Source organism: Globicephala melas, chromosome 7 (assembly GCF_963455315.2).
Source record: "Globicephala melas chromosome 7, mGloMel1.2, whole genome shotgun sequence".
In the NCBI taxonomy this organism is placed as follows: Eukaryota; Metazoa; Chordata; class Mammalia; order Artiodactyla; family Delphinidae; genus Globicephala; species Globicephala melas.
This window is the reverse complement of record NC_083320.1, coordinates 45433149-45455424: the sequence shown is the minus strand read 5'-3', so window position 1 is coordinate 45455424 and position 22276 is coordinate 45433149. Positions and strand designations below refer to the sequence as shown.

Below are 22276 nucleotides of genomic sequence, written 5' to 3'. Positions count from 1 at the left end.
GCTAGCCTGCCAACCACTTATGTCTTATATACATCAATGTGAATTGGTCATTGATTTATTTTGAAGATGCAAACTAATTTTAGGTTCAAGCTTTTAAAGAAAATCTTCAAGAATCCTAAAAATTTCTTTCAAAATTTACAATTGTGTAAATTTTAGTTTTGTTTTTATTTTTCCTAGTCCCGCTAAGTCATCACTGGTATTTTGAAATAGTAGCTTGGTGACATATTTTACATATTAAGATGCATATCACTTTGATTTTTATTTTCTCACATTTGCCAGTTGTGTACATTTGATATAGTTGTGATCTGTTATGGCAGCTTGTAACACATTTGTTAAACATCTTATATGACCATATGATATTCTAGGCCCTTGGGTTTTAGCAGTATATGAATTGCAGCTGCTATGAAACTTCCATAGTATGGGGAAAGACAGGGAGATGGGTAATAAACCCATAGCTAAATGAATAAATAAATTTAGAAATTTGGATCTTATATAAGATGCAAATAAGTAAATATGAATAAAATAAAAGAGAGAATCAGAGAGAATGGGAGCTTTTTTTTAGAGATAGTGATCTGGGAAGTGCATTCTGAGAATGTAGCATTTAAACTGAGACCTGAATAAATAAAGTTAGTTAATACAAAGGGCTGAAAACAGTAACAAGAACTTTGCGCCTGGAGCATCGTGAAAAAGAGGCAAAAAAATTGAAGAGAGTCAGAGGCTAGATTTTGTAGGGCCCTGTAGGCCATGTTTGTTTGTTTGTTTTCTTTAATTGCAGTGAGAAGTTACTCAAAGGTTTTTAACAGGAGATTTGGGGATCAGCTGGCTGCTGTATGCACCATGGGCTGTAAAGAGACCACAGTGAGGTCCCTAAAACTGTCTAGGAAGCTATCTCAGTAGTCTAGGTGAAGGAGAAGAGTAAATTGGCCTAGAATTCTATCAGTTGGCATGATGTATATAATAGCTTGATATATTTTGGAAGTAGAACTTGCAGGATTTACGGATGGATTGGCTGTGGCCTGTAGAATAAAAGAGGGTCAAGATTGCCCCTTAGGGTTTTATCCCGAGCATCTGGGTGGTGGTGCCATTTTCCAAAATAGATGTGACTTGGGGGAGGTGAATGATAACCAATCAGTAGTTCATTTTTGCTCGTGTTACTTCTGCCTACTGGGTGGCCGATGAAGACATTTATTAAAAGTTTGAATATTCAAATCTGGAATTCAAAGAAGTCTGGCCTCATGATACAGTACTTGAGTTTAAAAGTTTACTCTTTTTCTAACATCATTTGGACTGTTGTTTATTGTTTTAGTTAATACACCCAGTATAAAATTTAGTGTGAGATTACAGAGTAGTTTAGTTCTAGCTAAGAAAAACAAAATACTTTTTATTTTGCTCAGTATTAAAATTAAAAGACATTCCTAACTACAGAAATGTATGTTGTTAGTATATATCCCAAACCCTTTTTTCACTTAAAACCAATTCCTCATAATGAATGAAGGACTACTATTTTTCATTTTTTCATGTGTAAACTGACATGCTATTTTTTTGTTTTTACATCTTTATTGGAGTGTAATTGCTTTACAATGGTGTGTTAGTTTCTGCTTTATAACAAAGTGAATCAGTTATACATATACATATGTTCCCATCTCTCTTCCCTCTTGCATCTCCCTCCCTCACACCCTCCCTGTCCCACCCCTCCAGGCGGTCACAAAGCACGGAGCCAATCTCCCTGTGCTATGCGGCTGCTTCCCACTAGCTATCTACCTTACATTTGGTAGTGTATATATGTCCATGCCTCGCTCTCGCTTTGTCACAGCTTACCCTTCCCCATCCCTATATCCTCAAGTCCATTCTCTAGTAGGTCTGTGTCTTTATTCCTGTCTTACCCCTAGGTTCTTCATGACATTTTTTTTCTTAAATTCCATATATATGTGTTAGCATACGGTATTTGTCTTTCTCTTTCTGACTTACTTCACTCTGTATGACAGACTCTAGGTCTATCCACCTCATTACAAATAGCTTAATTTCGTTTCTTTTTATGGCTGAGTAATATTCCATTGTATATATGTGCCACATCTTCTTTATCCATTCATCCAATGATGGACACTTAGGTTGTTTCCATCTCTGGGCTATTGTAAATAGAGCTGCACTGAACATTTTGGTACATGATTTCTCAGGGTTTATGCCCAGTAGTGGGATTGCTGGGTCATATGGTAGTTCTATTTGTAGTTTTTTAAGGAACCTCCATAGTGGCTGTACCAATTCACATTCCCACCAGCAGTGCAAGAGTGTTCCCTTTTCTCCACACCCTCTCCAACATTTATTGTTTCTCGATTTTTTGATGATGGCCATTCTGACTGGTGTGAGATGATATCTCATTGTAGTTTTGATTTGCATTTCTCTAATGATTAATGATGTTGAGCATGCTTTCATGTGTTTGTTGGCAGTCTGTATATCTTCTTTGGAGAAATGTCTATTAGGTCTTCTGCCCATTTTTGAATTGTGTTATTTGTTTTTTTGTTGTTGAGCTGCATGAGCTGCTTATAAATTTTGGAGATTAATCCTTTGTCAGTTGCTTCATTTGCAAATATTTTCTCCCATTCTGACGTTGTCTTTTGGTCTTGTTTATGGTTTCCTTTGCTGCGCAAAAGCTTTGAAGTTTCATTAGGTCCCATTTGTTTATTTTTGTTTTTATTTCCATTTCTCTAGGAGGTGGGTCAAAAAGGATCTTGCTGTGATTTATGTCATAGAGTGCTCTGCCTATGTTTTCCTCTAAGAGTTTTGACGTGCTGTTTTTAAACTTGTTCTTAAAAAACAATGCTTACAGGTCTCCTAAATATCACTTGAATGATTCAATCTTGGGTTCCTTTTCTGGCAAATGAAATATCCTTGATAGTTCCCATATTACATACGTCTGTATACTACTGAAATTGTGGAAATCTTTTCATTGGTTTTAGAAATTGGGTCTTCATTTTATTCAGTCATTTAGATATACTGAGTAAGTTCTGTTACTTGGCTGTGTTGTTTGCTTTTTGCTGTGTTCTAGCGGTTTGGCAATAGATTAGAGGTTAGGTTTTCCACCGTGTGGTACTAATTAACTAGGAACAATCTGATTTCCATTTATTACATTCACATGGCAGTGCTGCCTGTATTTATATCAGAAAAAAAGGGTTTATTCTGCCCTCCTAGCCTCATGAACGCCTCTGGAAGACTGTTCCATAATAAGATGTGGGCATAGCAAGCTAAATCAAATTGTTCTTCTTGATTCTAGTGTCTGGATGCTTGCATTTTACTTTTCTGGCTATAGAAGGTTTTAACCAAATTTTAACCTTTGCCAGGAAGTGAAATGAATAAAATTGTAGTCCTAAGAAATACTGGACTTTCTATTGCTGAGTAAAATAAATGTCTCCCTTTCAATTAAACCAAGTGTTACTGTATAAAATTTTACCTTTACATAATCAACTGTGTGGCCACTGATTAGGCTTGATAGGACAAATTATAACCTAAAATGTGTATTTCATTGTGGGTAAATAAAACTGCCAATTTATCTTCCTCTGGGGTTTTCTCAACTGCTATTGAAGTCAAGATGGACAAGAGCAGATTGTGAGAACTCTCAATTATACAACAAGCCAAATGTGAATCTTTAAACAAAAGCATAAATTTTAAACATGAACATTGATTCAAGAACGTTTGTTGCCCACAAAAAACGATGACCGGTTCACAACTTTCACAATTGTTACTTGCACAAATGATGGTTCTAAAGAAGTAAACCCTGTCTAATGGGAAGAAAAATATACCTGTATTTCATTCCACTTCTGACCGTGAGTACCTAATGAAGTCATTTGATCTCTCCTTGTTCCAGTTTTCCTCTTTGGGATATGTGGATGATGATAAGCATTTAACTTGCAAGATTCTTATAAGAATGTATAAGATAATAGGTCTTACAACTAAGAGGCCAATGTAACCAAACTGTGTATCTAGAAGTCGAAAAAATAACATACGTGGAGCTATAAATTCTAGAAGTTTTTATCTTTTTTAACACCTTTATTGGAGTATAATTGCTTTACAATGGTGTGTTATTTTCTGCTTTATAACAAAGTGAATCAGCTATACATATACATATATCCCCGTATCTCCTCCCTCTTGCATCTCCCTCCCACCCTCTAGGTGGTCACAAAGCACTGAGCTGATCTCCCTGTGCTATGCGGCTGCTTCCCACTAGCTATCTATTTTACATTTGGTAGTATATATAAGTCCATCCCACTCTCTCACTTCATCCCAGCTTACCGTTCCCCCTCCCCGTGTCATGGACTAGAAGTTATTTTTGAAACTTATTTAAAAAGTGATGCTGAAAATGTGCCATAATAGTGAACTTCAAAAGAATGAATCAGCATGACAATGCAGAAGGATTTGCTAGAACATTTTACATTACCTTTATATTTCCCCATCTTTAGTGTTTTTTTTAATAATCGAAGTATCTAATCTTTAGTGCAGTTTTTTTGTTATTGTTTAGATGTATTCAACATTAACTGATAGGATTCAAACGCTTTTATGACATTTCAACATTGTCATATTTAGGCAAAGCTCGGAATTGAAATATTCACATGGCCTAATGCGCCAAGCCTCTACTTACTGAAAGAAAGAGCTGTAAAACTACAACAACTATGAATCTCAAATATGGGCACTCATTATTAATATGTCTTAATAACCTAATAATTTCTGCATAATTAACATGTAACTGTTGAACACAGAATTCCTCATTCCCCTTAGTATAATAATTCAGAGGCTGTACACCTTCCTGAAGACCAAAGCACTTAGAATTATGGGCATAAAAGGATTAAACAGTAGCGCCATAAACTTCTGTAGGAAACTCCCCAAATTTTGGTCTCTAGCCATCTGTAAAAATACTGACAGAAGGCCCAACACAAAAATATCAAACCATTTTCATCTGAACTATGTATTTCATTTCTTAAAAGAATAAGTATCCTCAACCACTTAAAAATGCAAGATTAAAAAATGACTAGTTCCTGAACACTTAAATTTAGAGACACTGCTCAAAATATTTATCCAGTGCCAAAAATGCCACCGTATGCCATTTAGGGGCTGTACTCACATATTCTTATTTAATAAGTGTAATAGTTTGGTGCAGAATCAGATGCTATTGAAATATGCCTATGTACTTAGATTTCATTCTTATAAGGAATCAGATGTAACATCTAATTCCCTGACTTGAATTATTTCTAAGTTAGCAATGACAAACACAAATGTCAGCAGAGCCCAGGCTGTGGCCTAAACAAATGTGTGAAATGGGCATGTGGTGGAGTGAGGAGTTGGAGAGCAGACACCAACTTAGAAGGCACAGCTACTTGCTCAATACCAGTCAGTTATTTTTACGCAAGTTTGTGGGTCTACTTTCTTGATTTTCTAACTTCTAAACAAACTCTCTGGATTTTAATGTACAACCTCTTAATATTCACCTGTAAGCAACTGAATCAAAACTTATTTTAAAGACCTATGTGACCCAAACAAAAAATCTTAGTTGACCAAATCTAGATTACTGATGACCCAAAGGAAAATTGTAATAATTAGTGTTAGAGTTTTAAACTTTACATACCCAAATTATTGACAGATAGCCCTGCTTTACCATTTTGAAAGTGAAAATACTTCTTAATTGGGGCATTGAAATATTCGATTATTTTCATATTATATACATTCTTCTTTTATATAAGTATACTTTCTCAGAGGAAGTAGAATACAAATATTAACACCATGATAAAACACTAGAGCACTTTTAGGTTAGGTTAGGTTGGCCTTCAGTTTGTTTTGTGGCACCTGGTAAAGATGTTTTGATGAATACAAGTCATAAAACAATATAGAGTACTCCCATTTATAAGCCAAATGATACCAAGGACAACTTTCACATAATATCTTTTTATTTTTTACTCAGTACAGACATCCTTATCAATTGATAGTTTAAGTTAAAAAAAGTTGCTATAGTATACATTAAACAATAAATATTCATTGACATTATATATCAAGTATTCTAATATGTTATACAGATTATTTTAGAAAAACAAAGTTTTGTCCACCAGGAGCTTACAGTTTTACCTATAATTAAGTAAAAGGTGGCTACCAACTACAAAAGTTTACAGTGAATTATATAGACCATGAAATAGATCTTAAAATTATATACATACATGCGTACATGTATACATTTCTATAGATAGATAGATCACTATAGAGATCAGTAGGGAAAGCAATCATTATGTAACTGTATATGCATATTAATAGAGTGATAAATTACATAATTCAGACCATCAGAGACTTGCTTCCACACTGAATTCTTTCCTCAACTTAAATCTGTCACTTTACGCTTCCTTCTTTCCCCCTCTGCTTCCTGAAATGTGTGAAGAGGTGACTCCTAGTTTAAAGATTCTTTCAAAGTTGTTTCTCCTAACTATAATTTTAGTTACAACCTTTCACCATGAGGTTTATCAAAAGCCAGATTTGTGTTGGCTGCCTCCAGGTCCTATTAGTGTTGAAAAATCTCTGCAGTGTGACTTGTAGCTGAGAAGTCTGGCTCCAGGTCAAATCCTTTAGGCCCTACAAAGTTACAAAGTCTTTCCATGGCAAGCCTCATGGGAGAAAGCTGCCCTCCTCACCCCAGATTCAGTGCACTGCTTGGAGGAGTTGTAGTCAGGGACTCAGCCCCCTTCACCACCCAGGCCGGCCGCACTATTACGCATTAACTGCATTCCCAGCCCAGGTACCTGCATTCAGAGCCCTCCTTATTGGAGGCCCTTGACCAAGGCCTCTCTTAAGTGCTTCATCTTTTGGGGGCCTTGAAAATACTTTTCTCCACTAGGATTCAGTTTTCAGTATTTTCTACTCCTAGTTCTTTTCCCTTTTCTTCCCTCTGCACTCCCATCTCCCCCTCCCCAAAACAAAACCAGCAGAAACCTTGTGTTCAGGGCTCCCTCCGGAGAGAGATACTGTCCTGCTTCTGTAATGATACTCCTGACCTTTGCCCAGTGCCATTCACTGGGGAAAAATGGGACATTGATGGAACCAGAACCTTCTTTCTGGCCTCTTGCTTACACTATCATTGTAAGTGAATAAAGGCTCAATTATTACATACTTTCATTTTGGTTGCTGTTTTAACTGACCACTCTGACATCTGGCCACTCAGCTCTGTCCAGTTCAGTACTTGACAGTAGCTTTCCATGATGTAATGGAAATAGCTTCCAAAAGTCATCCAAAGACTGATGTGCAGACCCAGTACAGTGTACTAGTTGCTTATTATTATTTATCTCTCTGATTTACTTGAGATGCTTGACAACTCCCTCTGCCCATCCCCCCAAAATTTTACCATTTGGAGCTTACTACCTATAGAAAGGGCATGATGATTGGAGTCAGATTGTTTTGAATTTTGGCTTTGCTTCTTACATACACAGGAGTAGCTCATAAAGAGTTTATGGGCCTTGATTCCCCTATCTTTATTATAATATGGATGTAATATTACTAATACTTCAAATGAATTTTTTGAGGATTAAATCTAAAATGTATGTTGTAGCCCTTTTTGAAAATTCTACAAAGTCTTAACTTATACCAGACTTTACTCCTACTGACATTTTTTTTCTTGTTGCTATCCTTCCTTTTTCCCATCTCAGTACACAGAGGCTCTCTCAGAAATAAATCTGTAGGCATTTGTCATTTTTCTCTCCACTTTCTTCCTCTCAAGTCGTATTGAATGTAATATTTTATTAAAATACCTAAAAATGTAATATTTCAGTGAAAAATCATCAAATTAAACAATCCAGAATCTGAAGACTCTTGCAATAGGAAAAAATCTACTCAAACGATTTGTTTTAATTTTAGTAAAGTTATTTTGAAAGTACTTATCATTTTCACAAAATATCCTAATACATTTTCATATATACTTTTTTTCTTTTTCCTCCACATCTTCTTTCTTCTCCTTAGTATATTTTTCTGTCATTCCTTTACAGCTGCTGCACAAAATGTCTGATCATGAGCAACACGGGTTTCAGAGATGCTCACCTTCTTTCTGGCGTAGAACTGATGATTCATCTCCCTGTCTAAATATTTCTTCCATTACTGTCACTCCTGTCAACTCGCCTGATTCCAGACTATCATTGGGACTGTTAATACCACCACCTTCTAAATGTGGCCTTCCCAAGCCAATCAGTGAGAGCAGCATCCCAAGACCTCATGTAATTCGCTAAATAGAAAATGCTTTTTATTATCCCACGTATTTTTTTAATTCTGCCAAAATATGCCATTTATATAGTAATGAAAAAAATCAGGTATGTCTTGAATCGATGTGATGTGATCTGGGGCCCTTGTGTGCCATTTTTGCATCCTTTGGTCATCTGATCTCAGAGAGTTTCTAGTAGAGAGTGGTGGTCCAAATCCACAAAAAGATGAAATAGGACAGGTACTTTCAAAGATCCATCAGATATAACAACTGGGAAATTAGGCCATTGTTGAGACTGGCAAAAGCTCTTTCAGTAGAGTTCAGCAAAAAGAGCAAAGTCTGGAATGATCTGAGTTGAGGATTGGATGAAGTAAAAGGGCAAGAGATGTGATACCTCCTTCAAGGACCTCAGCTTTGAAGGGAAGGGAAAGAGATATGAGAGACGAGAGGAGTAAAGAGGCACTGGGTAAAGACCTTTTTGGTTGGTTTGTTTTAACAACAGTCAAGATCTGAGTATCTTTATATCTTGACAAAGAGGAGAGAGATGGAAGCCAGTGGAATTTGAGAGAGAGGCTGATTAGGAGAACAACATTCCTGAGTAGGAGGAAAGAGCTGAGGGATAAAGTTGCCTCCAAGTCTTTGGATAGTATTTGTAACTGATAGACTATCCATTAAAGTTAAAGTAAGTTGCTAAAGAAAGGGAGATGACAGCAATTTTCCTGCATGAAAAAATGTACTAACAGGTTTATTAACTGAATAGCAAATCTATCACTCTTTACACACAATCTATCACTCTTTACACACAATCAGCCTTTTTATCTTCACTACCTGCATCATCTGTGAATCAGTAAACAAATGTATTTTGAGAACACAAATTATAATATGAACCACTCTAAGCAATTCTAAACAATATTCATGTTCTTATAAGAAAAATAAATTTTTCTCACTATTTCTCTCCAAAATGGGAATTCTCTTTCTTTTATATCAATAGATGATATATATATATAAAATAATTTTTTTCCCTATATGACAATCAAAGTGATGATTGTCTCATTCTTTCATTACATCCTAGCCCAGACTGGCCCAGATAACTTAATCATTTTGTGATTATAATTTATTTCACAAGGTAGCTATTTATTGTAGAAAACAATGAAGTCTTATTCTAAGAAGAAAAGTCACTGCAATGAATATAATAGTTGGCTCCATTACAGTTATAAGTACAAATTAAAATAGACTCCTTAAAATGTTTTTAAAATCATTATCAATCGCTTTTGAATGGTTATATTTAAGATTCATCACTTATGTTCTGTTATTTCTGTCTAAATCTTGTAATCTTGTGCAAAATACATTACTGAAATCAAGGTTTTATATAAATAGTTTCTAACACGTTTTCAATTCTCTGATATAAGTGGCAATTATTTCTAGATATACAAAAAATCCAACATATCTTTTATATCTGTCTAGAATAGTATTATCACCATTTTTGCCATCATCTTTGAGAATATTTTTGCAGAAATTTTCTTGCCAATGAGCATTTAGCATAAGTGGTTGAGTCATATGAAATAGCCAATATGTAACTATTTTTTTTTTTTTGGTAACTATTTTTGATTTACAGAATGGCAAGTTCATATGACTCAACTGCATTTTTTCTTGTGCTTATATATGTTTTATATGTGTATGAAATATTTAGCATTATAATGTTTCTACATGGAATACTAATTCATGTTATCTTCATTGCAGGCAGGCAATGTGACACCTAAGTCTCCCTCCACTGACATCTTTGATATGATTCCATTTTCTCCAATTTCACACCAGTCTTCAATACCTACTCGCAATGGCACGCAGCCACCTCCAGTCCCTAGTAGATCTACCGAGATTAGTAAGCTTTCTAAACAAATCAATATTTTTGCTATATTTGTGTACATTTTAAATGTTTAATTAGCACTTTATGGGAAAGTATATATCTTAACAAGCTCACTAAAAATTTTAATCACTGAAGAATTATGTTTATATATATGTGCCAAATTCAGTTATTTATATTTTACTTAATAATTGAGAGTATACTACTAAAGACATCACTATTTGCATTTGAAACTATTTTATGAAAAATGATATTTTGGTACAGGCTTAGTTACATCATACTACAAAACAGTTATGTTTATTGTGTTGGGGTTATATTTTTAATGTTTTGTTTAATGATTAAGAACAGTCCTGTGGTAATTATTTTAATCATTTAGAACTCAGTTTAATTTTTTTATCATAGAGTATATGGATAGTCTTAGTTAAAGAAATATATAAATCTATGAATTCCATGATTTATTTATTAACCCTATGTAAGTGTTCTTTCTTTGATATCTACAAAGCTATAAATGCATTGCTTTTCTGATTTACTTTCTGTATATCTGGAAGGAACATAAAAGTCTCTCTGACGAAGTAGAAAGCATCTAACAGATGTTCATCGTCAATGTCTTGACTATATTTTGCTCTGTGCCCTGTCACAGAAAGTGAAAGAATAGTTTCCAGTGGCCATGATCAGTCATCAGGTCTAAAGGGGCACTGAAGAAAAGAGAGTTTTACATATTTTGCTTTATTGCATCCTCTCTGGTTCACATTTGAGACGTTTTCAATGTAACTCTGAAGTTTTAGCTTAAGGCTGTAAAGCACTTCAGAGCCTATAGTTTATTTGTTTCCCCTGCAGAACTCAACAAAGTGCATTGCACATTTTAAGTATTCAGTAAATTTCAGAGGACTAATTTATAAATACAAAGTAATAACATTAGAACTTTAAAAATCAGTGAACAAAAATATTTCAATACTTTTGTTGAAATATAGTACATTTAAATTCTTCTGAATATATTTTGTGTCAATGCAAAATATTTTTTTCAAGGAAATAATCCATAATATACATGTGTTTTTAGAAAATGTTGCCAATATCTTGATATGGGGAATTTTTTGTCCTTAAGAGTGTTCCAGATCTCTTCCTTTACCACTGTTCTTTACTTCCTTGGACTACATCAGTGTTTTGCTCATTCATGTATTTAATTCAATGGGCATTTGTTTAGTACATACACTAGACTTGGGTTACATGCTAGAATTTGAAATATAAATTAGAAGTGTATCCACAATGTCAGGTTTTAATCCAAGTAGAATATAAATTGAGAAGAGTGAATAGATTTTAAGATACTTAGAAGGAATAATCCATCAGGATGGTAACTGAAAGTTCAAACTCCATTATGATTCAGGATTTTGGACCAAATGTTGTTAATGGGAAAACGAGAGGTAGAGAGGGGGAAACTGATGAGCCTCTTTTAAATGTTAGTGAGTTTGAAATGCCTTTGGAAAATCTAGGTAGAGATGGTCAAATGGTTTTTAGGGATTTATTAATGAGAAACTGAAGTAATATCTTGCTATATTTTTTAATGTCTATCTATCCCAAATGCCAGAGTTTAGTAAATACAGCAGTATATCATTAGAAAGATTAGATAGATACATAGATAGATAGAAAGAAATGGAGTTCTGATTACCACTGTATTATATCTATCTGTCATTTATCTATCAATCGTCTTCTTGTCTATCTATACTAACAATTTAAGGACAGATTGTTCAACTCAGTTTTAATTGTAAGATTGTCTAAAACTGTAATCCAGTGGGCTTTTAGTAATAGGACTTTTTCTTTTAATGAAATCTTAAATGTATTCATTCATTTATTTTCTTTATATTTTAAATACATAAAAGCAGAAACCTACAAGATTGTTCCTTAGTTTCTCTCCTTACTGCCTGAGAACCCTAGTAGTTCTCCAGAGTATATTTTTGATCTTTGAATATGTATCAGACTTTAATTAATTTGTTTAATATCATGTTTCCTAATTGATTATAAATTACATGAGGGAAGGCACTTGACTCTAAAGTCCTTTCCTCAACTGTTTTAATCCACTGCCTAGCAAAATGTATGGCACATAATATGTGTTCAATAAATATTTAGTGGATAAACAAAAGAATGAGTGAAGTATCACCTATTTTTTTTATTTTGCTCTTGTATTAGATTAAATAATTTTCATATCATTAATTACATAGCAAATCTTTTTAAATTGAAAATTGGACTTATATGACTTTTTGTTATGAATTTTAGATCCATCTGAGCTGACCAAAATATGCCAAAGAGCTCTATTATATTTATTAATTTGCCTGGTATTGATATGTCTACTTAATATGTAAAGTAGTACTTTTTTGACTTGTGGGGGAGTTGTGGACCCTTGAGTATATGATAAAAGTTAAACCTCTTCACAGAAAAACACAACATGCCCACTCATACAAAATTTTGCATTGCATTTCAGGAATGTTAAGGATCCCTTAAGCCCATCTGAAATCTCTGGTGATTTTGAGTCCCAACTTTAGAAAACCTGTGTAATGAGAATCTCTGTTCCTCCTGACAACTCTATTTCCTCTTTATTAATTCATTTCTTTTGACAAGCATGTACCACATGTAAAGCATTGCTTGATGTGTTCGTGGTACAGTGGTAACCAGGATACACCTCCAAAGAACAGTTCCTCTTTTCTCTAAGTTCTGGTTTATTGCCTACAATAAACATCGGACTGAGGAAAATATATAGTGACAACAATAATAATACCCATCAGTTATATGTATGGTGACAGTAAATTCCCATTTGTTTAGGAGTACCCTGTCTTATACCCTTCATCCTGGTGAAACTTGGTAGCACTCCTTTCACTCTTAAAAGTGTCTTTATTTGGAAGATAAATTATTGTCCTTCTTATTTATACAATACTTACCAGAACCAGGAGCTTCTAAACATTTTACATTTATTAACTTAATACATGAATCTGAAAAAATAATTGTAACTAGAGAAGCAAGAATCTTTCATAATGGGAGTCACAATGATTTAGAAGATATAATAGAACTCAAGTAGCATAAATATTATTTCTTACAAAGCATTTAATTTAGAGAATATAGTTTCCTGAAAAATGAAAGTCTTGATACATTATAAATTTCCTTGCCCATATATAATTTAATTTTTTGTCAGTTAAGGCTGCATTTAAATTGATTCAGAGGAAAGAAATTTCTTAAATTAAAAAGGAATTTTAAATCATAAATTAAGTCATAGTCCTATCAATTACAAACATCAATTTTAACTTTGATACTTCTTTAATGATTAAAAAAACAATGCAGACTTTAAAATATATGCACAGAGAGCTTTTTGATACTCAATTACTGCTATTTTTTTTAAAGGAAATTTGTTTGGGGGAAAAGAGGCATTTTTAAAGAACCTGTCTCATTGTGGTTATCTAGGAAGGTGATATGATTTTATACTACATGAGATGATGTGCCTTAAATTTTTTCTGGCTAAAAGGTGAGATTAAAGTACATGAACTGTGAGTTAAACTACTTCCTAATCTACTAGGTCCTACCTATTGCTTCGCTATTGTGTTGCAGAGTCATCAATAAATGGAATAGAGAAGTTTCAGTGAGTAATACGTTAATTTTAGTACATTTAAATTGCTTTAGTAAAGTGTAGGTATTGTAATATATTAATTATCAAATATTTGGTGAATTTGATATTAAGTCTTACTTAAAGACACAGAAACCTCTCTGAATAATAATTCTTTGTAACCAAATAGTTTTTAAATCGTCATAAAAGCGGATCTTTGCTTGCTTGTTGGTGTTTAACTAGTCTAAGCTCAGGAAAGCCCAACATAAAGTATGTGTGGATAGGGGCTCATTTGGTCATGCAGGTGCTTCTTTATATAATCCTGCCTTTGAAACGTAACTCACCCCAACTCACTCCTTGTCATTTCATATACTAAATTATTTTCTTCCTTTTAGAACGGGACCTATTTGGAGCAGAACCTTTTGACCCATTTAACTGTGGAGCAGGGGATTTCCCTCCAGATATTCAATCAAAATTAGATGAGATGCAGGTGACTATTTTAACAGATTGGCGCATAAATGTTTTTGTTTTCTTTTTTCTATGGGACTAAGAGAATGTTATTACTAAAACTACCCTTCCCTTGAACTGTTATCAACTTACTTAAAATAATTACTTTAAAATAACAATAACATACATTTAGTCCTAAAAATACTCAGACAGATGCTACGGATAAGGTTTCGTTGTGTTTTGTTCTTAATGGTGCGATTTACAGTGGCAAAAACATGGTTCTTTTTTTTTATACAAAATAACATAAATTCTTCATGAGTTAATTATTCAAAATCCAAAAATTGAAAGGTCATTGCACTAGACTTATAAGATTTGATCTCAGTCTTAACAATTAACAATTATGAATTTCAGAATTGTGAACGGGTGAAGGAAAATCATTGTAAGAATGAAATCAGTCTCTTAAAAAGAAACATTGTAAAGGGGGTCAACTGTATGGTGATGGTCAGAAAATAAACTTTTGGGAGCTTCCCTTCCCTGGCGGCGCAGTGGTTGAGAGTCCGCCTGCTGATGCAGGGGACACAGGTTCGTGCCCTGGTCCGGGAAGATCCCACATGCCGCGGGGCGGCTGGACCCGTGAGCCATGGCCGCTGAGCCTGCGCATCCGGAGCCTGTGCTCCACAACAGGAGAGGCCAAAAAAAAAAAAGAAACTAAACTTTTGATGGTGAACACACTGTCCTGTGTACAGAAGTCGAAATATGATGTTGCACACATGAAACTTATATAATGTTATAAACCAATGTTACCTCAATTAATAAATAAAGCTGAGAGCTAAAACGAAGAATTCCAAAGGAAGAGGGGTATAAAATAATAGGAAGCATTGTAACTATAGTTCATAACTTCTGGGCTCTTACTGAAACAGCAGACACCAAATGACAGCTTCCTTAAGAATGTAGTCCAATTGAGTTTTCATTCCTTTCTCTCCCTTTTTCAATTCTGAATTGTTCTGGAAGTTTGAAGATATTGGTTTAGAAGCTTTGTACAGTGGGCGATGATTAGTAATTAGTCTTATAAGCACTATAATAAAGTCTTCTCTTTATATTTCCCTTTACATTTTGATGAAGTTATTATATCCTATTTTTCATCAAAAAGACAATATATACACAGAAGAATTCAGGCAGAGACCAATTATATGAAGCTGATTGAGAAGATGTGGTGAAGAGATGGAGTGGTTTTTATTTATTAGGCCTGGGTTAATACATTCACTCTCTATGCTTCATTTCCTGGGAAAAAAAAAGTTGAGGGGTGGATTATGATCTTCTAACACTGATAAAACACTGCTTCCTAGAAAGATAATAAATATCCTTTCACTGATTTTGGACTGAAGGTGTGAAGCAGTCTTCTAGGTATTATGTGAATATCCTTATTATTATAGATATAATAATGCCTCTGCATTTTAAAAGTTGGATTGTTTAACATACCTTGAGGTTTTTAAAGAATATGTCAAAACAAAAATTTCTCAAGTTGGGTGATTTATAATTCCCTTTTGCATGAAAAATTATTTTAAATCCTTAATATTGACTTAAACTGTAAACTATTTCTATAACATTTCCTAAATATTTACAAAAAAAGTTATATACATTTTATCCTTATAGTTCTTATACAACTATTAATTCAAAACTTATAAATTAAATAAAAGCGAAATTACAACACCTAATAAAATTCAGATTAAGAACTTTAATATAACAGCATGGATTATTTTATTTGGCTGAAACTAAAACCACCAACATCATACTTCTGTTGATATCAGCATGTATCTTGTTTGATGACACAATTTCCCCACATCTTTTCGGTAGTTAAAATACTACGAGACTTTCATTCAAATAGTGCGTGATTATTTAGTGAGAATGCTTTATTTATTTCATATGAAATAAATTTATTTTCCTTTTCATTAGTTTTACCAACTATGGTTGTACTACCTTGGGACTAATGCTTTTGTAAGAACAAAAACAAACATGGGCACTGATGTGGTAGTATTTGTTCTCAAAGGTTATACAAAACACAAAGACTTTCTATTAATATTTTTTAGATTTTCACACAACAAATGTTTTCTATAGATGTTTGAAGATAAGCCTGTATCTCCAGATTTTTGTAGAAACCCAGTTTGAGAAACACTATATTGAAATGATTTAATGGTATGGTAGTCAAATAATGTTACACTGTGGTATTTTTGCTTTTGTTTTCTTTTTGTCATTTCTAATATACTCTTAATGTCTTTTTTATTCTTTTCTGCTTTCATGGTGGGTAGCGCCAGAGATGGTTGGTATACTATTTTCATAATAATTTTAAACAACTTATAACTTCTTAAAGCTAAACCTTAATATTTGCTTTATTTATTTAATAAATATTCAAAAAGCAGTTTCACATGTATATGTCTGATTATTAGTTTTGTTTAAAGAGGTTTTATAACCCATACTTGAAGTTATTTTTTCAATGACTCAATCACTATTGCATTGTCCACCTCATTGCTTGTCTGTTTCTTTTAGTACGCGATGTGTTTGCAAGGTCACTTTAATTAAAGTAAAGTAATATTTTAACTAAAATTTATAACGACTTTTGTTATTAATCTTGTTAGCCTAATTAATTGAATGCACACATTTAGCTACTATTTTTATCTTTGCATATAATGTAAAAACTTAATACAGTATAATGGGTTGTATAAACTATATTGAGTTAATAAGCCTAGTGAGATTTTTAATTTTCCTCTTTTATTTCAGAGGAAATCATAGAAATATCTCATGAATGTAAGAATTTAAACAGAAATGTTAAGCCATAGTTTTTATAAATTGTTAGAAAATTAGATATTTATTTGAAATCAATTATATCCTTATATGATTTGACATAATTTAAACTTCTTAGTACATGTCACTGACAGGCAAATCAGTTTAATAGTATTGATAGCCCAGAAGTGTACCTTGTATGTTATAATAATTTAATACATTAAAAAAGGAGAGTGACAAGTCAATGAAAGAATTTTGCATTAAGTGATATTAAGTCAACTGGTTAATAATTTAGGAGAAGATCAATGTATAGCTGAAGCCTACAACAAATGCTCAGATAAATTTTAGAAGCCTTGGGCAGTTTAAAATTTTTGAAATACAATTATATATATATCAGACTTTTGAATTGGAAAGAAATTTTTATAAGGAAAAGGAAAATATGTACATATAGTCACCTATAGAAGGTCTTCTATAGTTCTTTTAAATTTTCTCTTTAAAAAATATAACTATATCATGTACACATGATTAAAGTAAGTAGACAAATGATTCGGAAACTAAATAATCAACAGATAAATTAAAAAGTGTAGCTCACAAAATAAGACCACAGATGGCTATATACTTATAGACATGTTAAGTCTAATCAAAGAAAACATACAAATTAAGAACTATAAAAGCTATTTTAATCCAGCAAATTAAACATTATATTTTTTTACTAATATAGAGTGCAAATGAAATTGTGATGAAACAAGCACTCTAAATCATTGCTGGGCCAGCGTCAGTTCACAGCATCCCTTTGGGGAGTAATTTGTTACTAATACTTGTATTTCTGTTTGATGTCAAAAACTTTAATATAATCTATTCTGAGGAGAAAATAACTATGAATGTGGAAAATCTCTATGCATAAAAACATACAGTCAACCTTATTTATAACTATAAAATACAGGAAATAAATTATATTAAAATTAATAGAACATTATAAAATCATCAAATTAGTTTTACAGGGACTCAAAATAATCAAGTTTGTTCTGCTAAGATTAAAAAAGAGTATAGAAATTTATATATAATATATCTAATACATTAAATAAGTTATATATAATATATATTTATTTATATTAGTATTAATTTTTTTTAATTTATAGGTAGAAAAGAGGGAGACTCAAAGGACATACTTCAACATGTTAATTGTTGCATATGAGTTTTTTTCTTCCTTGATATGCTTTTCTCCATGTTTCAAAGTAAGAAAATGCAATTGGGGAAAGTATTTTATATAAAAATATATTTTTAATAATATATCAATAATAAGATCATTATTTTGTGTGATATGAGTTTATGATAGTTTCCATCACTACGTAAGTTGAATAAGCCTTATTTTCATTCAGACGTTTAAAATTCAAGAGGATATGGAAACCTTAGAAGGATTTAGAATGCATTAAGTCATGACTTACTAAATGAGGCCTGGAAGGAAGGGTCAGAAAATGTGTGGGAAATTTTAAGGGGAAAGAAAACCAAGGAGCCATATAACAATGTGTCTGTCAAAAGGGATAATTAAGTTAATCTAAGACGACTCCTAAAGAATCCTTATAAAAACATGGAGATATTCTTGTAAGTGATATACAAACATTTTTTGTTGAAACAATGACCCCTATTTTACTTTGATTACTATTCTGCCTTTCATATACTGATAACACATTGATAAATAGTATTTTCAGAGTAACTGAAGTGATAGTGGTTTAATTTCAGAATGAACTGATTAAAAAACAATGGTAAATCTTTCCAAAGGTAGTATATATCCACATTACTTACCTATCTATCTGTCTATCTATCTATCTATCTATCTGATATTCCAGAAGATGACATAGTACATAGATCCTCAGATATCCAAATAAAATATTTTAAAAAGCAGTTTATTTACAATATTTTCAGTTTAAAGTATTGACTTTTCTGAGTATTTGGCGGCTGTTTAAAAAAATATGCATACATGTGGCAAAATATTTCTCTTGTGACCAGAATAGGCTTTTAAAACAATGGTAAGTACTCTGACTTTTACTTAACTAAACATAATTTGTATTCCAAGTACCGAGAAGTACTTTTGAAAAATCCTTAAAGTGATGGCATTGCCGTGTGGTCTTTGTGCTTAGGCATAATGAAGAGTGTTCTTTAAACATTAACAGAGAAAAAGGTGTGGCTTGTATTTTGTAATGATTTTCTTCCTCTATATCATAATGTTTACATTGGATTTATAGTAAGTACATTAAATACTGGTTCTAAATGAAAGTAACTTGAGGAAATGCAAATAGATATGCAATTGGCTAACACACGAGTAGATACCATCTAATCAAACAAAACACAAAGCAGAACAGAGGACAAAAGCCTTCTCTTAGAGAGAGATTTTCTTTTCCTCAGGAATAGACTTTTGTCTACATTTCATTTTATGAGCAAGGATGGGGATGGGGAAGGTGATAAGACCAGAGATGGCCCATAGTTCAACTACCTTGTACAGAAAAGAAAAGAGCTGGAGAGTAGAGAAGGACAAACATCATTACCACTAACTTTTAACTCAAAAATCTTCAAAAAAATTTTTTTCATGGCAATTGGGTACTTGGTCTCAATAAATCAAAAGAAATTTAACTTCTAGAAGCATCTAAAACATGCTAGAGGTGAGTGGAATTCAAAGCAATAATTTGCAGCTACAAGGCTAGTAGAGGAAGCTTTCTCCATGGCGAAGTGATCTGCAGTCCTGTGTTACACATAGGATACAGCATTGCATTTAGGGAATACAATGCAATTTATTTTACCAGGCTCTGGATAGTGGTAACCAAGAAGAAAAGGTGAAAACTATCAGGCTGTCATCACCTTGAGGTCTAGCTGTCTTACTTATATGAATATTGACCTTTAAAGCCAAGGTATTTAAGCAACAGTAGAATGACATAAAGTAGACTTCACTGAAAAGAAACATTTAAGTCTTAAAATTACTTAATTCCACATATTTCTGTTTTCTTCTATCTCTTATGCGTGCTAACCTCATGTATATTTAAAGCATTTAAAATGCTAACGGGTATAAAAGCATTTGATAAAAATTTGACAAGCCAACATCATTTGACATATAATTATTTCTTAGTTGATCAAAACATGAAGATTTCAACTTCTGCTCATACTCTCTTTCATTTATGGGTTGTTTTTTTTTTTTTTTTTTGCTATGAGCATTTCCTATTTTAATGATTTTACTTTATTTTGCAGGAGGGGTTCAAAATGGGACTAACTCTTGAAGGCACAGTATTTTGTCTCGACCCGTTAGACAGCAGGTGCTGATGTCAAGAACAAGAGGTCTTGAATCTGTTAAATTTGTTTTGTATACATATCTATTATTCATTATTACTTATGACAGGTATTATACATGTACCAATATATTTTTGAATCTCATAACTTTCTGAAAATTATTTCAGTAAAATTTCCTCATACTTTCACTGTTGAACTGTAGCATTTTGTTTTAAAAACAACTCACTGTAAAGTAAATCATACTTTTATGTTCCTTTCTGTTTGTTTGTAGAAGAATTTATAATTGAAAGACAAATTATCCAAATATCTGCCTGTGTCTGAGCTCTAAACAATTAGCTTCTTCAAATTTAAGTTCATTCTCTAGGATGCTAGTTTATTACTGATTTCCCAAAAGCCATACCTTAAAGATACCTTTCAGAGTCCTGAAGAGATACACCAATGCCAAACTAAATATGTTCTATATTCAAACCAATAGACATGTTACCATTCATTAGACAGATGTCATTTTATGTGTGAAATGTTGTTCATATTATTCGGAAAATGTAAACTTTGAATATAATACCACCAGATCATTTTAGCAGGTAAAATAACAAAAATATAAATTCCAATAATAATTAAACTAAATGTATTTAGAGTACTTATTAGTATAAGCAAGGTAATAATGTTAGTTATTGTTATCAGCTACACTCTAAATATTACACTTAAAATAAAATTTAATTTCTAATGAGATAAGTTACATTACTAAACATCATCTGATCTGAAGTTTCTGAAAAAAACATTTGGAATATATGCTGTCTATAGTTGCAGTATCTATTACCCATATATACTTTACCAAATATATTTTTTCTGAACTGAATAAGACTATCCTTCCTATATTTTCTCCTTCGATAAAGATATTTTCTCACCAAAGTTTATTTTGTGATGACCCATTAGTTTTGATACTGTTAAAAATCTATGGCACCTGTTCTTTATGAATTATCAACATTATTTAGCAAATTTAATTTGTATCTGTTTTGTTAAACTCAGAATCTCATTTTTCACAAAAATGAAATTGCTGCTCAGTTTAGTCTTTAACATGAACAATAACATTTTCTTGCAGCTGATTCTTGATGTGCTGATGAACTCTGACTTTTAAAAAGGTTTGTTTCTTACACCTTTGCCCATTATGTAACAGACTGTAATTTGTACTGAGTGCAGCAAAATTTATGGTCAAATTTATAATTTGGTTCATCACATTATAAGAAAAAAAATTAAATTAATGAAAATATGAGCTTAGATTGAGGGTAGATCTCAAAAATGTTTCTTTTCCTTTAGTCATGGGAATTTTCTTCACGTGCTAAAGGTACATTTTCACTAGGAACAGAAATCAAATAGGCTTATGCAATATTATATTTGTATGTATCTCCATAATGTTCTGTGGTGTATATAAGCCTTCTTGTTTGCTTTCTGTTATCTGCTAAGTTGTACCTTAATTAGAGGGTAGTATATGTTTCATAAAGAAGAGTCTTTATAATTTTGTTTGTCATATAATATTTCGAAATTTGTATAATAAGGATGTTTAGAAGCCATATCAATGGCTTTTTTTAACAGATAGAATTTGTATTTTTATTGTACTTTATAAAGCTTTGTGTAATAGGTATATATTTAGTGGCGATTTATTATCAATGGTAACACAATAGAGTACTTTGCACATTTAAAATACGTTATTGTACCAATTTTCAATGGTAATCAGTTCTGCTACTGGCATGATTAAATAGTATATAATTGGTCATTAATTATGAACATTTATTTCACCAGTGCATTTTTATGAAGATACAGTTGCAAATTGTATTTCTATGTAAACTCAATGATATGTTTGATTTTGCTGAGAATAAATGATTTTAAATAAATTAAATTGTATAATTTATATTTGTATATATAACTCATTAAATAACCTCTAATTAATTTAGACACATTCTGAAGCTAATTTCATGCCAGATTTTCCTGGTCATAGATTGGTGCCAAAAGAAAGACAGAAAGAGAAAGAAGAAAGCAGAAAAAGACTTTAACTTCATTTCTTACAACCCACACACTTTTTAGCTTTATGATCAAACATAATTCAGTTGTGAAAACAATGGAT

At 32.4% G+C, this 22276-nt stretch overlaps 1 protein-coding gene across 5 annotated transcripts in view; it reads left to right on the top strand.

The window, feature by feature from the left end:
- The window catches only part of GULP1 (GULP PTB domain containing engulfment adaptor 1), a 260971-nt gene extending 238954 nt beyond the window's left edge, over positions 1–22017 (top strand). For 3 of the 5 annotated variants that reach the window (XM_070045848.1, XM_060301474.2, XM_060301475.2), the window contains 4 exons: positions 8004–8228; positions 9953–10091; positions 14052–14146; positions 20119–22017. In XM_070045848.1, the coding sequence (XP_069901949.1) occupies positions 8004–8228; positions 9953–10091; positions 14052–14146; positions 20119–20190 (531 nt within the window). In that variant the 3' untranslated portion in view covers positions 20191–22017. The remainder of the gene's footprint in view (positions 1–8003; positions 8229–9952; positions 10092–14051; positions 14147–20118) is intronic. The other 2 variants (XM_070045849.1, XM_030850043.3) reach the window with 1 other exon arrangement.
- The last annotated feature ends 259 nt before the right edge of the window (positions 22018–22276 follow it).